The following is a 20,953-nucleotide window of genomic DNA, read 5'->3' as shown; positions in this document are numbered from 1 at the left end:
TTCTGGCAGCGTAGTTCATGATGGATCAATGCAGCTGCAAATAGAGAATTTCCAGGTATAGGTTATTATTTCTTAGATGAGCTTTTTTTTTTCATTTCGTGGTTAATGCGCTGATCATCAGAAATTTTTCTGAATGCACTATATCCATATTTTTCAAGACTTTAAATGAGTGCTGGGCTGGATGACGATACATAATGTGGGGATAGTAAAAAAAATGCAATTTCTCTTCTCACCTTTCTATTCAATTTGATTTTTAAATTGCTGTCGTTGTTTTATGTTATTTGAACATTTGCGCCAGACACTTAAAAAAAGAAGTTGAAAAGAGTTTATTTTGCCAATTCAGTTTAAATGACTATGATTTTTTTTGTGTGTGGAAACTGTTGTTCCTCCATTGCAGCTTTCATTAAAACACTAAAATGTATGTTTCTCATTTGTGATAGTCCAGCTAAATGGCACTTTAAGGATGGACATTCAGAGAATGAACAGAAACATACTGTATTGTGTAATATTGTGATGTATATCATTATTGTGAGAAAAGATAATCAATATTGTGATATAGGATTTTTTACATATTGCCCAGCACCATTTAAAAGCATCAAATCGTTATAATTAGCTGCCACATTGCACATTTTTTCTTTTTCAGGCAGAGCTGCTGCCTACAAGAGGAACTGCATGCACATATTCTTCCATGGATTAGTTCATGGTCTCTGTTGTTTCAATTTGCTGCTGCATTTCTTTAGTTTTCTTTCCAGGTAAAAAAAAAACACCAGGTTGACTGGATGTTATTTTTAGCACATTGATTCCACTTCATCTGATTTTGCTCCACATGCTGGGACAACAAAGCAGATACTAGCTGGCGAGGGTCTCGGGGAACAAACACTGAATGAGGCAAAGGAGGTCGAGTGTGGAGGCTGGTCTTTTAGGTACCAGTTGCTGCTGACATGAGACAAAAGTTTGAAAACCAGGGGCCACACCAAATCCCAGCTGGTCAATGAAGGGCGGCTCATCCTGGCTGTGGATCTGAACCTTGATGCCTGCTTCATAGGAGGTCTCATCTGTAGATACAGCACGCCAGAAAATGTAACAAGCAAGTTCTAAGCTCTTTCACAGACACTTACCTGTTTCTAAACTGTTAAGTTCAAAGGAACTGGGATCGTGTGTATTTTTAGTGCACAAAGACATGATTCAGTATCACTGCTGCCTGTCTTTAAGTGTAACAAAGCACAGGATCCTAAACATATGCTCCTAAACAGTAATGCTGCGTCTACACCGAATGCGATTCGCACATGGAACGCCTGTCTAAATATTTGTTCATAAAGCTGACGCTCCTCACATGCGTGGGAGGAGTTACTGTCGAAAGTTTTAAGTGTCATCGCTACATGGAAGCATTGACTGTTCAGTATATCTGATATCCAGACAGTTGAGAGTTATTTACTGGGGTGATTTATTCTAGAGAGCTCTACAGAAGCATCACTAATTAAGTCTCCATGTCTGGGTTCATGAGGTCATTCAGAGACTCTCCCAGTATGGTGAGGAACACCATCTACTGCAGGAGCTGGGTCTGAATGACTACCGCTTGCAATAGTACTTCCATCTCTCTGTGACCCAGTTTCAAGGCTTGCTGTCCTGCATTATTCGAGGAGGGAAATGAATAAAAACAAAATTAGAGGATCTTTTTAATATTGTCTTGATGCAAATAAGAATAAAAAATTTCAAAGGTCAGGAGGAGAATAAATAACAATGATCAGCTTCTCCTTCATGTTGGTTTTGGAGTCCACCCGCTGATCATATCACCAACACATCACAGGCCAAAGCTGAGTCCCTGATTAGTTGACGTGACACAAATTCTTTGCCAAAGTTCAGATATCTAAACTCGGAATCAGAATTTTCCCCACGACTGAAACGCGCTGCCCAACGCCCAAACCACACAGGAAGACTACGGTTGCGTCTGTACATTGACTTGACATTGAAACTGGCCCACAATGCCACGCGATTCACGTTTCGGTGTGAACACAGCTTAAGATGAGCAATCTTCTGTCAGTGATCTGAGCAAATCTCCATTTAATGATGACTCTTTGGATTTGAGGCAAACAGCAAAACACTGAAAACGTCCATAAATTATGCCAGGAACTGATGTCTGTTTAAGTACAAATAAAAAGGTTATGCAAGTCCTTCTGTGTAAAGGTGCTCTGACCTGTCTCTCCCCACACAGGCAGGTACTCATCCTGCTGAATGTCCAGCATGATTTCCAAGCCGTTCCCTGTGCCGCCTTTCAGTGTCGTCAGCAAAGGGTTGCCGTCCAATCCCGAGTTGAAGGTGTAACATTTCCCATAACGAGTATAGATCTGCACAAAGAGACAAAAACAAATACACACTGAAAATAGAAATCTTCTTCCCTCCAGTGCAATAAACTGTGTCCCAGCACAAGACGTATTAGGTGTCAGCATGTAATTGTGCAGAACAGGTAATTATTGCGGAGGTTTTGTGGTTATGAGACAAAGGAGCACAGGCTTTGAACAAGCACCTGCCTCTGATTTGGGTAATTAACGAGCACTCCTTTGCTGTAGCAGCAACTATCAATCTTTCGCTAATTTAAAATCAAATTCTAAAGTAAATGTAAGAATTTGGCACCATTGTTTGAGTAAGAAGTTGAAAGACCCCATCAAAATCAAGTTTGTACCAGTGCCAGTAAAGATAAAGCCACACATGGCTAGTGGTGTGTAATAAAACAGGCTGCTGTTCCCCAAACGTCTCACAGATGCTGTTCGTCTTATTGGCATAACTAATTTGATGCTATTTTTTTTTTATCATCTGCCTGACAAAGATAAATCAAAAACTAAATAACCCAAAGCTTGCTTGAAGCAAAAAGAGGGCTTAAAACTTTAAGGAATGTATCAGCTGGACCATATATACTGACTGGACGGAACATTAAAGCAGCTGATGGGTGAATATATAAACAGAGTTCATCAGGTGGGCTCGAATGAAAATGTATCAAGACCATTTACTGCGAATGAAAACTGGACCACCAAAGAGTGGCGTCACCCGCATAACGGCTTACTTTGAGCTCCAACGAAATTTCATTTTAACCGCTGCTATTTTTTTTTTTTTTTGGTGGTATGGATGCTGGAGCCAAACATTTGGTTTGGGGACCACCACATACTTTTATTGAGACATCTAATTGGCCTGTTTATAACTTGATTAACTTATACTAAAGAAAAAATATGAGAAAAATTAGGAATAGCAACAACATGTTAAAAAAATGTAGCAGAGCAAGTGATTGCTGTTTAATTTCCTGTAGAAGTCTATGTGATTTTGGCTTTTTGGAGCCAGCGGCCACTTCCTGTTTGGAACACCAGTGGTCACTCAGTCCAGTTTTCATTTACAGGCAATAACCGAGACTCACAGAGACATTCACAGGGAACCACAAGAGCAGAAAGGGAGAAATATTAACCCAAGAAAAGTCAAAATTAAACATTTGAAATGCTGTCAACAAGTGCATTTTTCATATTAAATGGCTTCTTAAGGTGATAACTTTTTCTCAAGTTCTAAAAACAATTGAAAATTAATGACAGACTTGCTCGAAAGAAAGAAAAAAGTCACATCGAAAGCTCAGCTGAAACTTCTGCTGGCAAAGCCCAGGCAGTGTGTCAAAGCTAATCTCCAGAGATCAGCGTCCAGCGTTCCATGTCCGGGCTCAGACAGCCTCACTGCAGCTCAGACGGATGCTGTTAGGCTCAGCTCCATGTCTTTCACCTGCTGGGGATTTAATCAGGTCCCCAAAGAGACTAGAAACCATCTGGGAACTTTTATTTTATTTTATTTTTTTAAGATTTAGACCAGGATATCTTTTTCAAAACCCACTCAGAGGAAAAGTGTATTTTTAGTGTTTTTAACATTCTGCTGTTGCATTATTCTGATGATGGGGGACATGTTTTAAGAAAATTTAGCTCAAAGTAAAATTTCTGAGTATTTCTTTATTCAAATGGCTGTGAATCAGGAGCACACGAAAAAAAAAAAGCCATTTAAAAAAAGAGCTTATAACTGCAGCTCTGCAGAAACCATGTCCAAGAAAATGAGCAGGTTATTGGATTATGCCTAAACACAGTTTAATCACAATTAAAAGACCAATGGAAGCACATTTAAAATAGGTCAAAAAGATGATCAGAGTGAATATTTGAGTGAGAACCATAATTACCACCTAAATATGACAATATCTAGCTGTCTATTGAAGACAGATTTACATTATAATGCAGAAGCTTTGCATTTATTGGATGAATATTGGAAAGTAACTGCGGGATGTTGATAGAATCACATTGTAAAAAAGATAAAGTTTTGAAGCTTTGGATTTGGGTTTTATGACTTAAATTGCAGTAATTTTAATCACTAAAAGGTGAGCAGCTGCATGTTTAACCCCTTCCAGTCGGTAAACCCGAATGCTTTTATCAAGCAGCTAAAAAACTATTGCTAGTGTTGTTTCAAACCATTGGTTAAGAACCCCGGAGAACATATACATAATTAAAGTTATGCTTTATGAATGTCCAGTTTCACAATTCAACTACTCAAAAATGTATATCTGAAACACATCTGCTGGTTCAGATGAAATCTGTGCAGCACATTCTCCTGATGCCTGAAGAATGTTTAATTAAAAAAGCTAAAACTTTAATTTAGACTGATCCATGAGGCCTGAATTATGTATGTTCTGGTTTTTCTTCTGCAGTACTGATATCACTAAGGCTTTATTGCAAAGCAGGGATTTAGAAAAAAAAAATCCATAATTGACAGTTACATGAATTCACGACGTCTTTTGGTCTGAGTGATTATCAGAGAATGTCTTTTTCGTTTAAAGAAAAGCGGTCGCGTTCTGAAAGCAAGAATGTTTCCAGACGTGAAACATAAACAGCTTAAACCAGTCAGATGAATGGCTGCTACACAGAAGGACTGTCAGATGAATTATTAATACACCTCGTAAACAACCTGCAAATCCACGCCTGCTACAAAGCATCCTTCCATTTCTACATACTGTGCTGAAATTTCTGAAGGTGCAGGTTTCCCCGCGAAACTTGCACTCCAGCAGCATGTCCTCCAGCTGGTGTCCAAGCCGACTCATCATCTCAGTGGTGTTGACACTGTAATCTGGGGGCGGGGCGTAGTTACGGAAGTCCAGCAGACGCAGGAGACCCGGCCTGTGGCTCTCTTTAAGGATGGACAGACTCCTGTTGATGAGAGTGTGGTTGGGATTCATGAGGTCCATCCAGTAGCCGCTGTGGTACAGGTCATCCTTCGTCAGGGCGGAAACACGGAACACATTTTTATTGCACAGAGTCACAGCGGGAAAGGACATGTTGTGAGCCCAGACCATGTAGATTTTGGTAACGACTGGGTAGGACATCAGGTAGAAGATGCGATTCCAAGACCAAGTACAGAAAAGGCTGATACAAAGGAGGAAGGCTAGAATCCAAATGATCTGTTGAAATTTGGATTTATTCGGAGAGAAAATGAACTTCAGGCCATGGACTTTGGTCCTCCTGATGAACTCCACGGTGGTTTCTTTCAGGGTGTTTTGAAGCGAGCTCGGAGTGCTCTCTTGGGGATCGTTTGACTTGCTTGGCCCCGGGGCAATTGATTCAGATGAAGGTGCTTTGACCATATTTGCAAGCCAATGCAAGAGTTTAACTGAAGAGCAGTTTCTTTGTAGCCCAGAATAGATGTCAATTTACTCACACAGACTTCCAAACCATGTCCAGATTTCAAAAATCCCAGGAAAGGCTTCTGGAGTCCATTTAAAGTCGCAGTTTCACTGGCATTAAAGGCAAAAAATGAATTTGACTTAAGTGATGGTTCCTTTGTCACCAGAAGGGACGAATCACTCCAAGGATGAAAACATCCAAAACACCTGTCCTAAGTCTCCCATCAACACATGAATGGGTGGGATAATTGCCGATGTAAAGGACGGCGTCATTCCCAGATGTGATCACTTGTAAAATCCGGAGGGGGCTTCTCAGATCTTTCACTCCTCAATCTTCCTCTCCAGCGCCTGACGATGGCTACAGATGTCGGAGGTCTCTGTCTTCTAGCAGCCTTCTTCTGCCTTTTTTTTTTTTTTTTTGCACAGATTTAGAAGATTGCCTTTTTAGGCTGTTGATTTGCTGCCTGCTGAAAGGAAAAAAGAGCTTCTTTCTCCCCCTGTGCACACTCCCTCTCCCCAGTCAAATGGAGAATGAGGTGGAGCCAGTGGATGAAATTGTTTTCCTCCGGTGATGAAGTAGACCTCCGTTGAAACCGAGAGGCGGAGGGTGCTGGTATTGATCAAAGTAGGAATAACTGTGATAAAGAAATTACACAAAGTGTCGAAGCCTAAAAATAACAGTGGATGTTGAATAGCTTTCATCTATATTCATACAATAGGTTGATTAAGATAAAAAGAAAATCCCATGTTTATGATCATCTTTTTTTAAAAAAAAAAGACAGTTTGCTGCATTTTGTTAACACTGTGTGTGTTAACAAGAGTTTTTTTTTCTGGGCAACCAACCTGATATGTCTTAAAATTGATAGACACCGAAATAATAAATGAAATGTTTGAATATTTTAGAGGGTAAGAACAAGCTGACAGGATTTGTGAATCTGCTTCGCTTTACCGACTTTATATTGATTAGCTGTCAGAATTTTACTTCCTTTTGATTTTATTCGTCCTACTCCGTCTCCATAAAAAAAAGAAAAATGACCGCCTTAGTATTTTACATGACGTCCACATATCACAGTGCTAGAAATGATGCATGATTTGCTGAAAGCATGATGGGTGTTTGCCAACATGAGATAAAAATAAATCATCCGTGCATCACTGTCTGTATATCTTGATGTTCCTAGAGAGCATCCTGCATTTTTTATTCCATCCTTCAGGTTTCCTTGAATCTGTGTCGGACAGCAGGTCTGCAGTCAGACTCCAGCACACCTTTCTCTCATGTACACCATGAAGTAGGGCTGCTCTAACCATGGTCATCTCTCCCACAGTCTCTTTACAGCCAAGCCTGTTATCCCGCTGTGTATAATTTACCTAAATATAATATCACAGCTAATCAAAGTGTTTAAATGTTGGATAAAATGATCTTTTCATGAGCACCTTATTTCAAAATCCTTGTGCTTTTAGTTTTTTTATCCTAAATTTTTTTCATTGAGCTTAAATTAACATCCTGCGATCTTATTTCTCTAAACTCTTCTTTTGCTTTATTCTTTATTACAGAATAAGTTATGATCCATTTATGGAGCTCAAAAAATGTATACTTAAAAATTCACTAGTTAAATCAAAACATGTGTTGGGGATATCCAGAGGAAGTTGGAAATTATTATGGGATGGCCACAGGAGCTATGGCTTGCCAGGCATTTTGTGGAAAAACTGTGAAATTTAGCAACTTTCTAATTTTGGCCCAATATGAGAAAATACAGTTTTGTTTGAGCGATCTTCAGTAATATTCACACACAAGCTGCCAAATTAAGACAACCAGAACCGAAGTTTAGTTGACCTTTGACCTCAGGAAGAAACCACCATCCTAAATAGTACCTTTCACAAATTTAAACTCCTAAGGATTTCGCTTGGACTCGTTTCGCCTCCTAACTCCTCGAGCATCATTTCGAATTCAAAGGTGTACATTTTGAACGGCATTAGCACGGCAAGTTCGCAAAAATGGCGTTTCCCTGTTTGCAAATGTTTTTACCGGAACGCCTTTAATTATTATTATTTTTTAAATTAGAATCAGAATCAGCTATATTCATTTACTTGTGGTTTCATGACTGATCAAGAGTACATCATAGTGGCAGCTCGGGTGAGGGGGGGGCTGTCTTTGTGGCGAGTGGTTTTCATATTAGAGCTCAAGGTGGTGAGTAACTTTTTTTAACTCCAAAAAAACCCCTCATGAAAAACTTTTTGGGCTCATACTGTTTGGATTTATTTTGATAAATCCAAACACTATGAGCCCAAAAAGTTTTTTGTTTTAGTTCTAAAGCAGACGTGAAATGCTTCAGAATGAGACTGGAGCTTTAATCTTACGCTCTGCTGGATGTTACAGACATTCTTCTGGTTTGTATCTAAGAGTGTGATGCATGAGTTGCATTGGAAACTCAGCATCGGAAGATGTTTATATTTTTTATTTATTTGAACTTAGCTTATCGTAACGTTAAGGAGATTGATTTTGTCTGATTCAGCAACATGGAAATGCTTTCCAGAATCTTTTGCTTATAGTCACCTGATGTTTGAGCACCACCTGTGTGATGTGGAACTAAACTCTCAAATGAAGGAGTGTCATCCTGCTGCTGCTCTGTCTTGCATAACAAAAAAGTCCTGCGTTTTTCTCAACACAATAATTTCAGATTTTTGTATGGAAGCTCACCTGCAGACCATTTGTTAGGCATACAGAGCTGGAGGGGCTGATGTTTCTACAAAACCCAGTGTTAACAAAACCTCACCTGCTGGGGTTTTTTGAGGAAATATTTTAACTTCAAGGATATCCCTGCTACCGCAGAAATTCTGTCACACATTTTAAAAATTACTGTGACATTTGCAATCAGTGAGCTCCACAACGTCAGGCTCTTGGAGCTCTGAAAAAAACTTGAAAACTCTGCTGAAGATCAATCAGCTACCAGGAGATTTTTCACTTTTTCCATGACTTTGCTGTTCGATGTAATTCTTGCTTTGACTTCTCCTGAAACACTACAGCAAACGCTTTAGGGCAAACAAGTGCTGCTGAGGCAACACATTTGGTAACTAGTTTATTATTTAACAACTGTGAATAATAACTACAGTAGACAGAATGTTGCACTAGCCGTGGTTATCTTATTTTAATTTATTCTTATGTATTCCTTCATTTTCAAAGAGAATATATATCATTTAATTGGAGTAACCTATTTTTTAAGGTTTCATTTTGATGTCATTCACAGGTTTCACAGATTTTTCAGTGATCACTGCATTATAGAACAAAGCCCTACCATAAAAAAAACCCGGGAAAATCTGCCTGAACTCAAATTAAATGTAGCTGAAATTGACTTTAGTTGTTCTCAATTAAATCCACATTTTTATAGAATTTTATGTTTGGTTTTACAGCTTACTGAGCTGGCATTAAATGTACAAATATTAGAAGAACTTAGCTATTTATCCCACATTATACATTAAAAACAAATAGAATGAAATGAAGCCTGTAAAATAATTTGACATAAATACAATTTGTGAAAATTTGCACAAAGATTAATTACTATAATTGGTTTATACTAACAGGGCGTTGCTGTGTTTTTGGTTCTATTTATTGAAAAAGTGTTTACAAAGCTAGACTTGTTTAATGCTCCTTCCTGGAAAAAGCACAACAGGTTTTTCTGCCATGTAGCCAACAGGTTTCTTTTTTACAAAAGACTGTAATGAGTCTTTTGTGCCTCGCTTTCCTTTCATTCTCAATAGTAGACTTCAAGATCTTCTGCTCCATTGGGCCCAACTTACATGATTCACTGCTGCCTTTCATAGGTTTTATTAGGACTGACTCCTATAGAAATGTTTGAGAGGATTTACTGATTGTTTGGTTCTGTGCTTGGGATGATATTTATCTCTATATATGTTTTTTTTTCTTTGACAAAACTGAAAATTTGTGCTGGGCTCTCCTATGCCTCCCGGTGCCGGAGGGGCCCCTGGAGGGGGGCCTCCTCTGCACCTGGCTGGGTGGGTGGTGGGCTAATTTTGATGTAAAAATCTAAAATGGGTTTGCAGACAATAATGAGCTGTACAGATGCAATATTTAGTGTCAAGTAAAGCCAGTCAGTTAAGCAGATAACAGGCATATTTTAAATGCATTTAAAAATCTGGACTGCATTTTAATTGGCTTTTACTTCTAACAGCCAATCATTGGTCTTATTGTTACACTGCAGTTACAGGGACACGGTGATTGGTTGAAATGCATCTTGTGTATGCGTGATGCATGACGAGATATTGCTCACATCCTTGTTTGTAATGCTAGGAGCTTGGAGTTCAGTCCAGTAGGCGAAGCAGCCAGCCTAATCTTACGATATTTGTCTGATTTTCATCGAGACAATAATAGATCGATCATTCTAGCCTTTATTTTTACCCCTATTGAATGCTCACAGAGACACGGAAGCAGCGGCAGAAAGCGGCTTTTGCAGCAAGATGGACGGAGACCGTGCCAGGATGACGAACGTCACTGATTAGCGATGAACATCCTCCGTGTCTTCAATGCAATATAATGAGACACACACAGACAGAAATGTGAAGGTATCTGCTGTAAATCTATTCTATGACGTGAAGAACAGGATAAATGATCGGCTAGTTAGCATGTAGCCTACTAGCCTTCGAATGTAAAGCGACTGCTAAAGAGTATGTTAATAAAAGACAAGTCCTGAATATTATTATTCCTATATTCAACCCTAAACAACAATATCAGCTGGCTGTCTGTCTACCGGCCAGCCATCTGCCTGAATGCCGGCATGACAAGCAAAAGGTGAATCGTGTGGCAAAGCAGCAAGCCCAGGTATCATAAATCTTATGATATTTTTCTAATATTTATTGAGACAATAATAAATTGATGATTCTTGTTTTTCTTTTTCCTTTCTTGAACGAATGTGGGTCACAGAGACACGGAAGTTACCGCTGAAAGCTGCTTTTTGGCCGGACGGAGACCATATCCGTGTTCATGAATGACTTATGACGTGAATAATTATTGCGTTCGCACGAATTAATTATTTCGAGGGAACGTAATATTATCTTGTGGGAACAAGATATTAATCTGTGGGAACGAGATATATTTTAGTTTTTTAATGTCAGGACACGGGCTCCGTAGAACAGGCATGTTTTGATTGTATTTAAAAATCTGGACTGCTTTTAATTGGCTAGTAATACATTCAATAAAGAATTTAAAGTTTGTAAAGGTATTGGATATTTTGGATACAAAACATGCAAAAAATGAAATAAAAAGTCTGTTAGATCAAAGCAGAAAAAATGATTTTGGTTTTAGAAAACCTTTTTTTAATTGTCAGAGGATATTAGGATTTTTGAGTGTAACTCCAGCTTGATCATGCTTCCTAGATTATAATAAAACACTTAAACTTAAGTGGTGAAATCTGCAGCATTACAGCAGCCTCTGCAGTTTAACAGCTAGATGAGCATTTCCTTTTTTTACCCTTTATTTGTGTCAAACTGTTTCTGAATCAAATTCAATTATCTGCTCCCAGCTGAGACAAAATATGAAGATTTTTTGTTATTATTTGTTTCCTATAAAACAACCATTAGTTCCAACTGTGAACGAGTTCCTGCTGATAATAGATTCCCAGCCGTAACAAACAAACACATTTCATCTTTGCCTCACTGCTCAAACATGTAATTAGAGGGTGATGATGCAATAAAAGTTTGCAGGACATTTAATTGCTTTTTTGAGGGAAATAAAAAAAAAAAATTACAGATTTTTTTACAGTTTTTGCCATATTTATAATCTGCCTCTAATATCCTTGGTTGCCAGGAACGACGGCAACCGTCTTCTTTCATGTTGGAGCTGAGCTCAACCCCAGACGCCTCATTAGAGGGATGGCAGGAGGGTTGACTGAGTCAAGGAGAGGGTTTTTTTCTTTTAAGGGCCACGAGCTAAAACAAAACATAAATCCCGGCTGAAGATCACAGAGTTTACAGGTGCAAAGAGAAAACAAAGAAAAAAATATATGAATTGTAGAGAGAAATGATATTAAAATAGATATTTTCACAAGGAAGGACAATTGTTTCAATTAATATTTTGGTGATAAAGTAGTGGAAGCCAGGCTTAGGAAGAAGGTGGAGATCTGTGAGCAGCAGTATGGTTTCATGCCCCGTAAGAGCACCACTGATGCCATTTTTGCTTTGAGAATGTTGATGGAAAAGTACAGAGAAGGTCAGAAGGAGCTGCATTGTGTGTTCGTAGATTTAGAGAAGGCGTATGACAGGGTGCCGAGGGAGGAGCTGTGGTACTGTATGAGGTCGTCTGGAGTGGCAGAGAAGTATGTCAGAGTAGTTCAGGACATGTATGAGAGAAGTATGACGGTGGTGAGATGTGCTGTAGGTCAGACAGAGGAGTTCAAGGTGGAGGTGGGACTACACCAAGGATCAGCTTTGAGTCCTTTTTTGTTTGCTATGTTGATGGACAGGCTGACAGACGAGGTAAGACAGGAATCTCCCTGGACAATGATGTTTGCGGATGACATTGTAATTTGCAGTGAGAGTAGAGAGCAGGTGGAGGAACAGCTAGAGAGGTGGAGGTTTGCTCTGGAAAGAAGAGGTATGAAGGTCAGTCGTAGTAAGACAGAATACATGTGTCTGAACGAGAGGGATCAAGGTAGAAGCGTTAGGTTACAGGGGGCTGAGGTGAAGAAGGTGCAGGAGTTTAAGTACTTGGGGTCAACAGTTCAGTGTGATGGGGAGTGTGGAAAAGAGGTGAAGAGGCCATAGCAGGCAGGTTGGAGCGGTTGGAGGAAAGTGTCAGGAGTGTTGTGTGACAGAAGAGTGTCAGCAAGACTCAAAGGAAAGGTGTACAAGACAGTGGTGAGACCAGCTCTGCTCTATGGGTTAGAGACGGTAGCAGTGAGACAGAGACAAGAGGCTGAGATGGAGGTAGCGGAGATGAAGATGTTGAGGTTCTCCTTAGAAGTGACCAGGTTAGACAGGATAAGGAACGAGTATATCAGAGGGACGGCTCATGTTGCCTGTGTTAGCGACAAAGTCAGAGAAGCCAGACTGAGATGGTTTGGACATGTTCAGAGGAGGGATAGTGGATATATTGATAGAAGGATGTTGGAGATGGAGCTGTCTGGCAGGAGGGCAAGAGGACGGCCAAAGAGGAGATACATGGATGTCTTAACAGAGGACATGAAGTTGGCTAATGTTAGGGTATAAGATGTCCATGATAGAGTGAGGTGGAAAAGGATGATTCGCTGTGGCGACCCCTGATGGGAAAAGCCGAAAGAGAAAGAAGAATATTTTGGTGATAAAGAATTGCTAACAAAAAAAAAAAAGAAAATCCAACCATGCTTGCTTTGAAATGCCATTTTCTCAACTATGAAAATTCTAACTCTGATAAAATTAAGCTTGAGGCCATCTTATACAGCCACTATGGAAATTATCAGCATATTACGCGGATGAAAATTGGTCGTCGTGTGAAAAAGTGAGAAAAGTTGTGGTCTGTATGTGAAATTTTGACCAATGTATCAGAAATGAACTAGGTTAGACCACAGAAAAAGTTTGAATAAATGAAAATAAATAAATAGAATAAATCAAAGAACAAGATGCCAAATCTGGCCCAAAAGTCATGCATCCATTATGTAATTTGAAAGTGATATGTTCATCGCATGTGCGAAATAAAAGTTTTACATTGGTGGTACATATGTGGAATGGTCATGGAAAGCCTCAAATTTACGTATGTATCTTGAAAAATCATACATGATTAAGTAAAATTTATGTATTAATTGCAAATAAATTACAAAAAATATGTGTTAACTGCGTAAATCGCAACCGACAAAAAAATTTTTATGCTCAAAACCGAATACCGGTGAAGACCCGACAACCAAAACCTTTGACGGACATCTGTGCACATCAACAAATGACAAATGCAAGAAACACGTCGTGTCTGTGCGACTCGGCCTTTAAATCAAACACATTGGAAATGTTTTGACATAAAACTAACAAATGAGGTCAAGCGTGCGGCGCTGGGGGGTCGGTCGGTCGGAGGGGGTTACTGCATGGCGGCGGGGAGTGGGGGGTAACCAGAAAATTTTGAGTATGTGTGCGAGAGTGCATGGGTGGGACGGACCTGGGGGCTGGCTCGCTGGGATCCTCTGGGGCTCTCCCTCCCCATCACAGAGGGGGGAGGGCACTAAGGGGGTTGGGGAGGGGGGCTTAGATAATATGGCGGGGGAGGAGGGTTGTAGAGGGTAGGGTTATGGGGGGTGGCTGTGGGTGCTCGGCGATCTCTGGAATGCTCGGGCCGGGTGCCGGGGCTGGCTCGCGGGGGCGGGGCGCCGGTGGCCCCCATGGCTGCCGCCTGGTACGGCCAAGCGCTCCTGTCCTGTGGCCTGGGGGCCGGACGCCGGGTTCGCTTATGCCTTTGGGCGTCGGGGGGGCCCCTGTAGGGGGGCATTCTCTGCGCCTGGCTGGGTGGGTGGGCGATCCCCTCCTCCCCCCCTCCTGGGCTGCCTGGGTCCGGTGCCGGGGGGGTTCCTGGCCTGGGGGTCTCTCCTCCCCTATCCTGGTCTGGCTGGATAGGATCTGGTTCCGCTTATGAACACACGGTTCACTTCGGCAGCATGCATGTATCTCCACCCTCACGTGCACACTGCCACACTGCTCCCCGTCTGCCTCATCCCTCCTCCTAACCCACAGTGTATTGATGGACAGATGTTTTCCACTCATCTTCGTGTCAGAATTTCACCTTTGATGTAATATTTGTCTTTCCAGCAGATTTGGTATAATTGTTACAGCTTAAAATAATAACTTATTCAAATCAGTACTTGTATTCCCCACTTTCTCACCTCTTCTCCTTTTACTCTCTTCCACCCCTTCCAGTTATTTTATTTTGTAGTACTTTAGCTTCTTACAAAGTCATGGACTTGGTTCTTTGAAGAGTAAATTCAAATCTTCTGCCTTTTACACGATTTGGGTAAAATAAATGTCCTTCCTCTGGCAGGTTTAGATCTAAACATCCAGATTATTCTTTGTTTCACTACAAACATCTCAGTTTTTCAATCAAAGTGCAAATTAGGCTAATTCTATTTGAGGAGACTTGACAAAAATTGATATTCAATTCCAGTTACAGAATAGAATTTAGTAAATAGCTTTTAAAAAATATGTTTTTATCTAAATACCAAATAGCAAGTCTTATGTATTTTGCTTGATTTGTATTCTTCCATTTGAGCATTTTTGGCAACAATAAAAAAAACTGTGAGGTGAGAAATCATGCATTTAAAGTTAATTTTATAGAATAATTAATACATCAATAAACAGGAATGGAAAAATCACACCAACAGGAAAGAGATGATTATCGAAATGTCATTGAAATGAAACTGCAAAAAAACTTTTATGTGAAATGTGGGAAACTATATTCTGTTGATTCTTCAGTACTAAAACACAGTATTATTTGCGGAAAAAAACATTTACATTTATTTGAAGTCCACCTTGGGGAGGAAATCCAAAAACGTACTCATCAAAAGGTAAGTATATACATTTTCATTATTAACCTATTAAAAAAATCTATATTAAAAGCAAATTAGTTTTGAAATTAAACATATAAATCATAAAAACCAACAGAAAAACATTTAAAACACAAGATATCTGACGTTTTCTCTCCCTCTGGTGCACAAGGGGGCTCCTTTAGCAAAGGGAGACATCTTGTGGCTTGTCGCTAAATGAAAGCAGCTCCAAAGACTTTAAAAAGCAGCACAGCTACTTTATATGCACAGCAAGAAGTGCAAAGTAAGCCAGAATGGATTCTTACTAGGAAGAGAAATACACTGTGAAATAGCTCATCTAATATTCATCAAAGTTTGCCATAATTTTCTTTAAGGATATCTATAAATAAAATAAAACCTCAAAAGTTCCGCAGTGCACATAAATTAAGCTACATTTTCCTTGCTCTACGTCTGAAAATAAAACGTTTACTGGTTGTTACGTCAGATTTTTCACTTTTGGCGAAAGGAGAAAAGCATCTGTGATTTACAGATCTTTGACACGGCTAAAGCACATCGTGTCCTCCTGAGCAGAGCAGGTAGAGGGCAGATGCGGTTTGTATCAGTAAAAACCAGATGCGGCTGCTTCACTGCTGTCGTTCTGCCTTGTTTTGTTCCAGGCTGGAAAGAAGAGCATGAAGAGAAACAAACAAACAAAAAAAAAACCAGTGCTGTCACTCAAGTTTTAAGTTGCATGTTGATAAATCCCCTCCATAAATCTCTAGGAGTACTTTCACTGGCAAACTCTTCTTTTCTAGGTCTTTAATCCATGGTGCCCAAATTTCCAAAGGTTAAGCAAAGAAACGGGAAGATGCCTAAAACTGGAGCAGATTAAACACTTCCTGTTTTTGAGCTTCATGCATTTTCCTTCAGTATTTAAACTCAGACAAATACCATTTTCCTTTTGGTTTTTAAAGATCCACTCCAAAAAGAATCGTGTTTTTAATACACGTGTTGCATTTTTTCTCATGACAGAGGACACATACTGTATATGAAGACAATTAAGCTTAAACTTGTGTTTTTGAGTGCTTCTGTATTCAAATCGTTGTGAATTCGAGTCAGATGAGATAAAGCAGTTAGAAAAACCTTGTGACTTTGACGTAGGTGCTAAATACGGCAACCACAAGCTGCTCTGCTCCATTCTGATGCATCCTTTTGTAGATTAAGAGATCCATGTGTGTCTTTGTTTTCCTCGATTGAGATCAAAACTGTATGGCTGGATAGCTCCAATTTTGCTTATTGTTTTTGTTGCCCCGTGTATGTTAGGTTAGGGGGTGTGACGGGCTGTCAGCAAGCAGGAGAGTCATGTAAACAGAGGGATGACGGGAAACAGGGGTAGGCGTACTCCATGCTAACAGTTCCGGCCACAACTTTTATTAAAAAATTACATTTGGGCTGAAAATGGCATTGTCCTAATTAAAAGACCACTGGGAACTCTTTAAAACAGATCAAACGATGATCAGAGTGGGGCTTTAAGATATTTAAAGTCAAATGATTTGTTATGAAGATGGTAAGAAGATCTACTCAGCTGATCAAACGATGAAAGGCACCACTTTATTGTGCGCCTACAGGTTTGTATAAGCTGTAGGGAAAGAAATAATGAGACGTTTTTGTTTGGACACCAGAATGCCAGAAGACAACCAACCTACAACAAAACATAATGGCCGTCTCTATTGGTTTTGGACACAGCTGTGCTTGTGTTTGGTGTCTCCACCTAACAAGCTAATTAAGTTAAGAGGTTCTGTCATCTGGCACCTTTAATGCCTGCCTCTGGTAGCATTTCCTGCTATATGCGCAAGTCAGCAAAATGCAATCTTACCCCGTGTTCCTTCCATCTGTATTCCTCCTCTCCATCATTGATCGCACTGCCAATGCTGCAATTACAGTAACAATGACTTCCACATTGGCCTTTACTGACTGAGTAATCAGGTTTTTGCTATCTAGTCTGTCATCTACACTGTGATTTTGTTTTGTCTTATGCAGCTTATTGTCCCTTCACCCTTTCTTTCGCGCTTTAAGCGGAACTGTAATTCCACGCTCCTTCACATCTCCCTTTCGTCCTTTCTAACGCTTTGTGCATCGTGGTGCTGGCTTTGCTCCAAAGGAGGCTGAATCACAATGATGGTCCTGAGTTCCTGCAGTCCTGTCTCAATCCTAACCTCCACTTTTCCCCACTCCTTTCTCATTTATTTCCATTTAGTCTCAGCACTCACCTTTTAAGCTTTTTCACTTGATGTCTTTTGCGTCTTCAGCCCTGCTCGTTTTCTACCACAGCTAAAATCATTGTTTCTGAACATCGCAGACATTTACAGCAGATTATATCTGCTTTTTAATTTTTTTTTAATTTACTCTCTTCAGCGTCTACATTAACTGCAGGGGATTTTGTAAACGCCGCATTCAGATGATGAAATCTGCAAAAAGGGCAGACAAACCCCTAAAGTCATTTTACAAAAACGTTTAAAGGCACTCTGGTTTGCACACAATCCAATTGTGTGACAGGAAGTCGAGAAACAATACGGAGGATCAACGGTAATAGAATGAACGTGCATGACTGTGTCTGCATTTGTGCAGCTTGTTAAAGTGCTGAGCTTCTGATCGATTGAAATGATACTGTTGCTATTTCCGTGTGTATCCTGAACACTCACTCTGAGACATCATTTATTCCTTTGAGCCAGCCTGGCAGCTTTAATCTAACTCCAAGTCTGGGTGTGTCGGCCCACTTATTCTTCTGAGCATACATCAGGAAATATAAACGCAGTTTTTTTAAGTTTAAGGTATCAAAGGATAGACATATAATTGGATTATTAAAGTATAAAGTCAGCATTGTGTTTGAAAGTTGCAATTGTGTAAGAAAAAGAGTTGAATGTTATAACTTTATTAGCTCACATTTTAGGAAACCATTTTATTTTAGACTGGGTAAATTGAGTTTTTATTTTCTTATTGATCCAAACCAAGTTAGCAGTGTGCAAATTGAACCACCATCAGTAGAGTTCCGTATTTGAAATAATAGTTTGAATATTACTTTTAACCCTTTAACACCGACGATGTTCTAACGATCAATCCTACCTCGTGAGATTTTCTTACCTGTAGAGTAAAATAGTATTTATAACCATCCAGTTGTCCTGCTTTAGTAGATAATCTTACCTATATGAACAAACACATCATTTTGATGTTAGATTGTAAATACAACAGAGTAGGAAAGATTCCCAGAGGATTGGAGGGGGTCAGTATCACAGTTACACGGAAATAGTATGTTGTCCACCTGGTGCGTCATGTGCAGGTGGAGAGAGTAAAAAATATGCATAGTTTGTTATTGACTGTCTTTAATGAGTTGTGTGGAGAAGTAGCACCTGTGTTGAAAATAAGAAGTATATAATCCAGAAGATCTGCTGCAGATCCGTGTCTACAGTGCCTCTCTGTCCGCGTGATGAACATTTCCAAATCCACAAGGTCTTTCTTCCCAAACGCCGTAAGCGGCACGGAATATGAATTAAACTTTGGCTGAGTAGTTCAGATCCTGCATAAATTCATATTCTGCGCTGTGCTCACGGGGTTCGTTCGAAAGACCCTGTGGATTTTAAATGTTTACCGCCTGGACAGAGAGACTCTGCCGCTGAGTTATGGCGTGGTGTGAAAACAACCTTGGAGTCTCAAAAGTTAAGCAGTGAGCTGGCATAAGGGTCCAGAGCTAAGTAGACAAATAGCATTGCATTTGTTGCATGAAGCATACAATTAAATGTAACCTAAAATCATAAAAAAGCAAAAACAGCTTTTAAGATTAAAGAGGTAGTACAGATTTAGACAGAAAATTATGAAGTAATTTTGGTCTAAACAGTGAGCGTGAGTAGGGAAATGTTACGGGTAGGCAGGACTCACTGAACACCGCCGATACAACAACCCAACATAACTTTATGACCAGTTACACAATCAATGGGAATCAGTGGATTCCGATGCAGAGAAAAGCGACTTTGTGTTGGCTTTTCTGCGCTTCAGAATCTACAGGAATTACATTGGTTGCATCAATGAAGAGGTACGGTAGATTAAAGAATATCAACATTGGAGCTAAAGCTCCTGTGGTAATGTTATCAGTCCTTAAAACAGGTCAGAGACTTTGTTCAAGTCTTTTTTGTGTGTCTAACAGTTTATTAGAGTTTGTAGAAAGCCCCCCCTTTCTATTCCTAAATTTGATGCAAAACCTGGTTGAGGCTGAAAAACTGAATGTTGCAGTTCTTAAAAAGGCCAGCAGAACCAAAAGAAAGATCTGAGCAAAGATTTATGTACATTTGGCAAATTAAACGTATTTTGTAGACAAAGGAAATTGATTGACAGTGGTCTACGGTCAATCAGGATGCAGAACACAATGTGCTGTTGAGGGGAAAAAAAACTACGAAATTACACTAAAAAAACAGCAAAGCAGCAAGATCAAGAAAGGTGAACTGCGATATAGCGACGGAACACAGTAAAGTTTAAGCAGCACATTTTTAAATCTGGCTTAAGTTTCAGTTTGGGGTCATTTCATCGCTTTGATTCATTTTTTTTGTCTTTTCTCGACATTCAGTTTAATATTTCCTGTAGTGTTACATAACAATATGATAACATTACATAGCCTACATGCCCTCTAGGTCTGTAACCCTAACCTTACAGATGTAGACAATCTGGGCGAGTGCAGACAAAAGTACTGAACAATTGGAATTAATTTCATCAAACATTGCATGGTTTTCAATTACTGCTTTTAGCATAACAGTAATGGATAATATGAACCTCCGGCTTGACAACATTAGTGGAAATGCAACACTAATGTTGGCTCAGCCTTGATCTCCAGAGTGACGCGTTTCAATTCAGACTGTTGGATCGAACAGTTCATGATGACGGAGCTGTTAAAATGTAAGAAGGAGAAAAACTTCTGTTATCCGGCAGAACTTTGCAGAACTTTTTGATGGGACAAAACATCATCAGAGGGCACCTAGCCCACGTTAGTCCAGCGTTTCTTGATGATACAAGTCTTTTACAGATAAACATATTCTGCTGACAAACTGAGCTCGTCTTTGTTCTTAACAAAATCGGTAAACTGCAGCGAGACGTAGCTCACCTACGTCTCGCTGCAGTGAATGTATGATTGTCTTCTCCTGATAAAACATAAGGACTGGTACGTGTCTGTCACATCTTCAAAAGGCTTCCAGAAAAACAAAATGTAAAACTGAAAAGCTTTTGTTTCTCCTCAGTCATTTGCTGCAGACATTTTCTCATGCAGGGAGCTAATTGTCAGATGTTTTCAAGCCCTTGTGTGAGTCACTTTGCTGTGATGGAGCTGAAGTATTTGATGGGTATAATCTCAGTTGCATCCTCCCTCTGAGCCTCCCACAGTAAGATCAGCAAGCCGAGAGAGTCGAGAAGGGGGAATTCAGGCAGCTACATGAATCTTTAATTAGTCCCCCTCTACACTAAGGCCCTGAGTGCATCTCCAATTTCTGACATTTATCTGAAATTTGAATGTGGGGATGTGAAAAAGCCAAGGTCACTGGACCGACTGCAGCCATATCAAAATCTGCTGCTTTGTTTTTTTTTCACAGAGAAAGATTCAAATTTGAAGAGTAAGAACTGAAAGGGTCGGAATTGCTAAAACTCTTGTTTATGTATGAACTAGTTTTCTGTTGAAGGTTGTCTAAAGTTAAAGGTTGAAAACAAATTAACCAAGGAGAGACTTTTGACTTTTTTTTTCCTTCTATGC

General features: G+C 39.8%; 1 protein-coding gene across 8 annotated transcripts in view; it reads right to left on the bottom strand.

Annotated features, from left to right (window-relative positions):
* The window catches only part of asic1c (acid-sensing (proton-gated) ion channel 1c), a 115,636-nt gene that overhangs the window by 20,313 nt on the left and 74,370 nt on the right, over positions 1–20,953 (bottom strand). For 3 of the 8 annotated variants that reach the window (XM_011487004.4, XM_078934099.1, XM_020711162.3), the window contains exons 2-3: positions 2,195–2,345; positions 928–1,055 (exon numbers count right to left, since the gene is read on the bottom strand). In XM_011487004.4, coding sequence (XP_011485306.1) covers positions 928–1,055; positions 2,195–2,345 — 279 coding nt within the window. Of the gene's footprint in view, positions 1–927; positions 1,056–2,194; positions 2,346–5,020; positions 6,220–20,953 lie in introns of those variants that run through there. The other 5 variants (XM_020711161.3, XM_020711160.3, XM_023965533.2 and 2 more) reach the window with 3 other exon arrangements.

This window comes from Oryzias latipes, chromosome 17 (genome assembly GCF_053564925.1).
Source record: "Oryzias latipes strain Hd-rR chromosome 17, Olatipes_Hd-rR_3.1".
NCBI lineage: Eukaryota > Metazoa > Chordata > Actinopteri > Beloniformes > Adrianichthyidae > Oryzias > Oryzias latipes.
The sequence above is the reverse complement of the archived record's forward strand: the minus strand, read 5'-3'. Positions and strand labels throughout refer to the sequence as shown.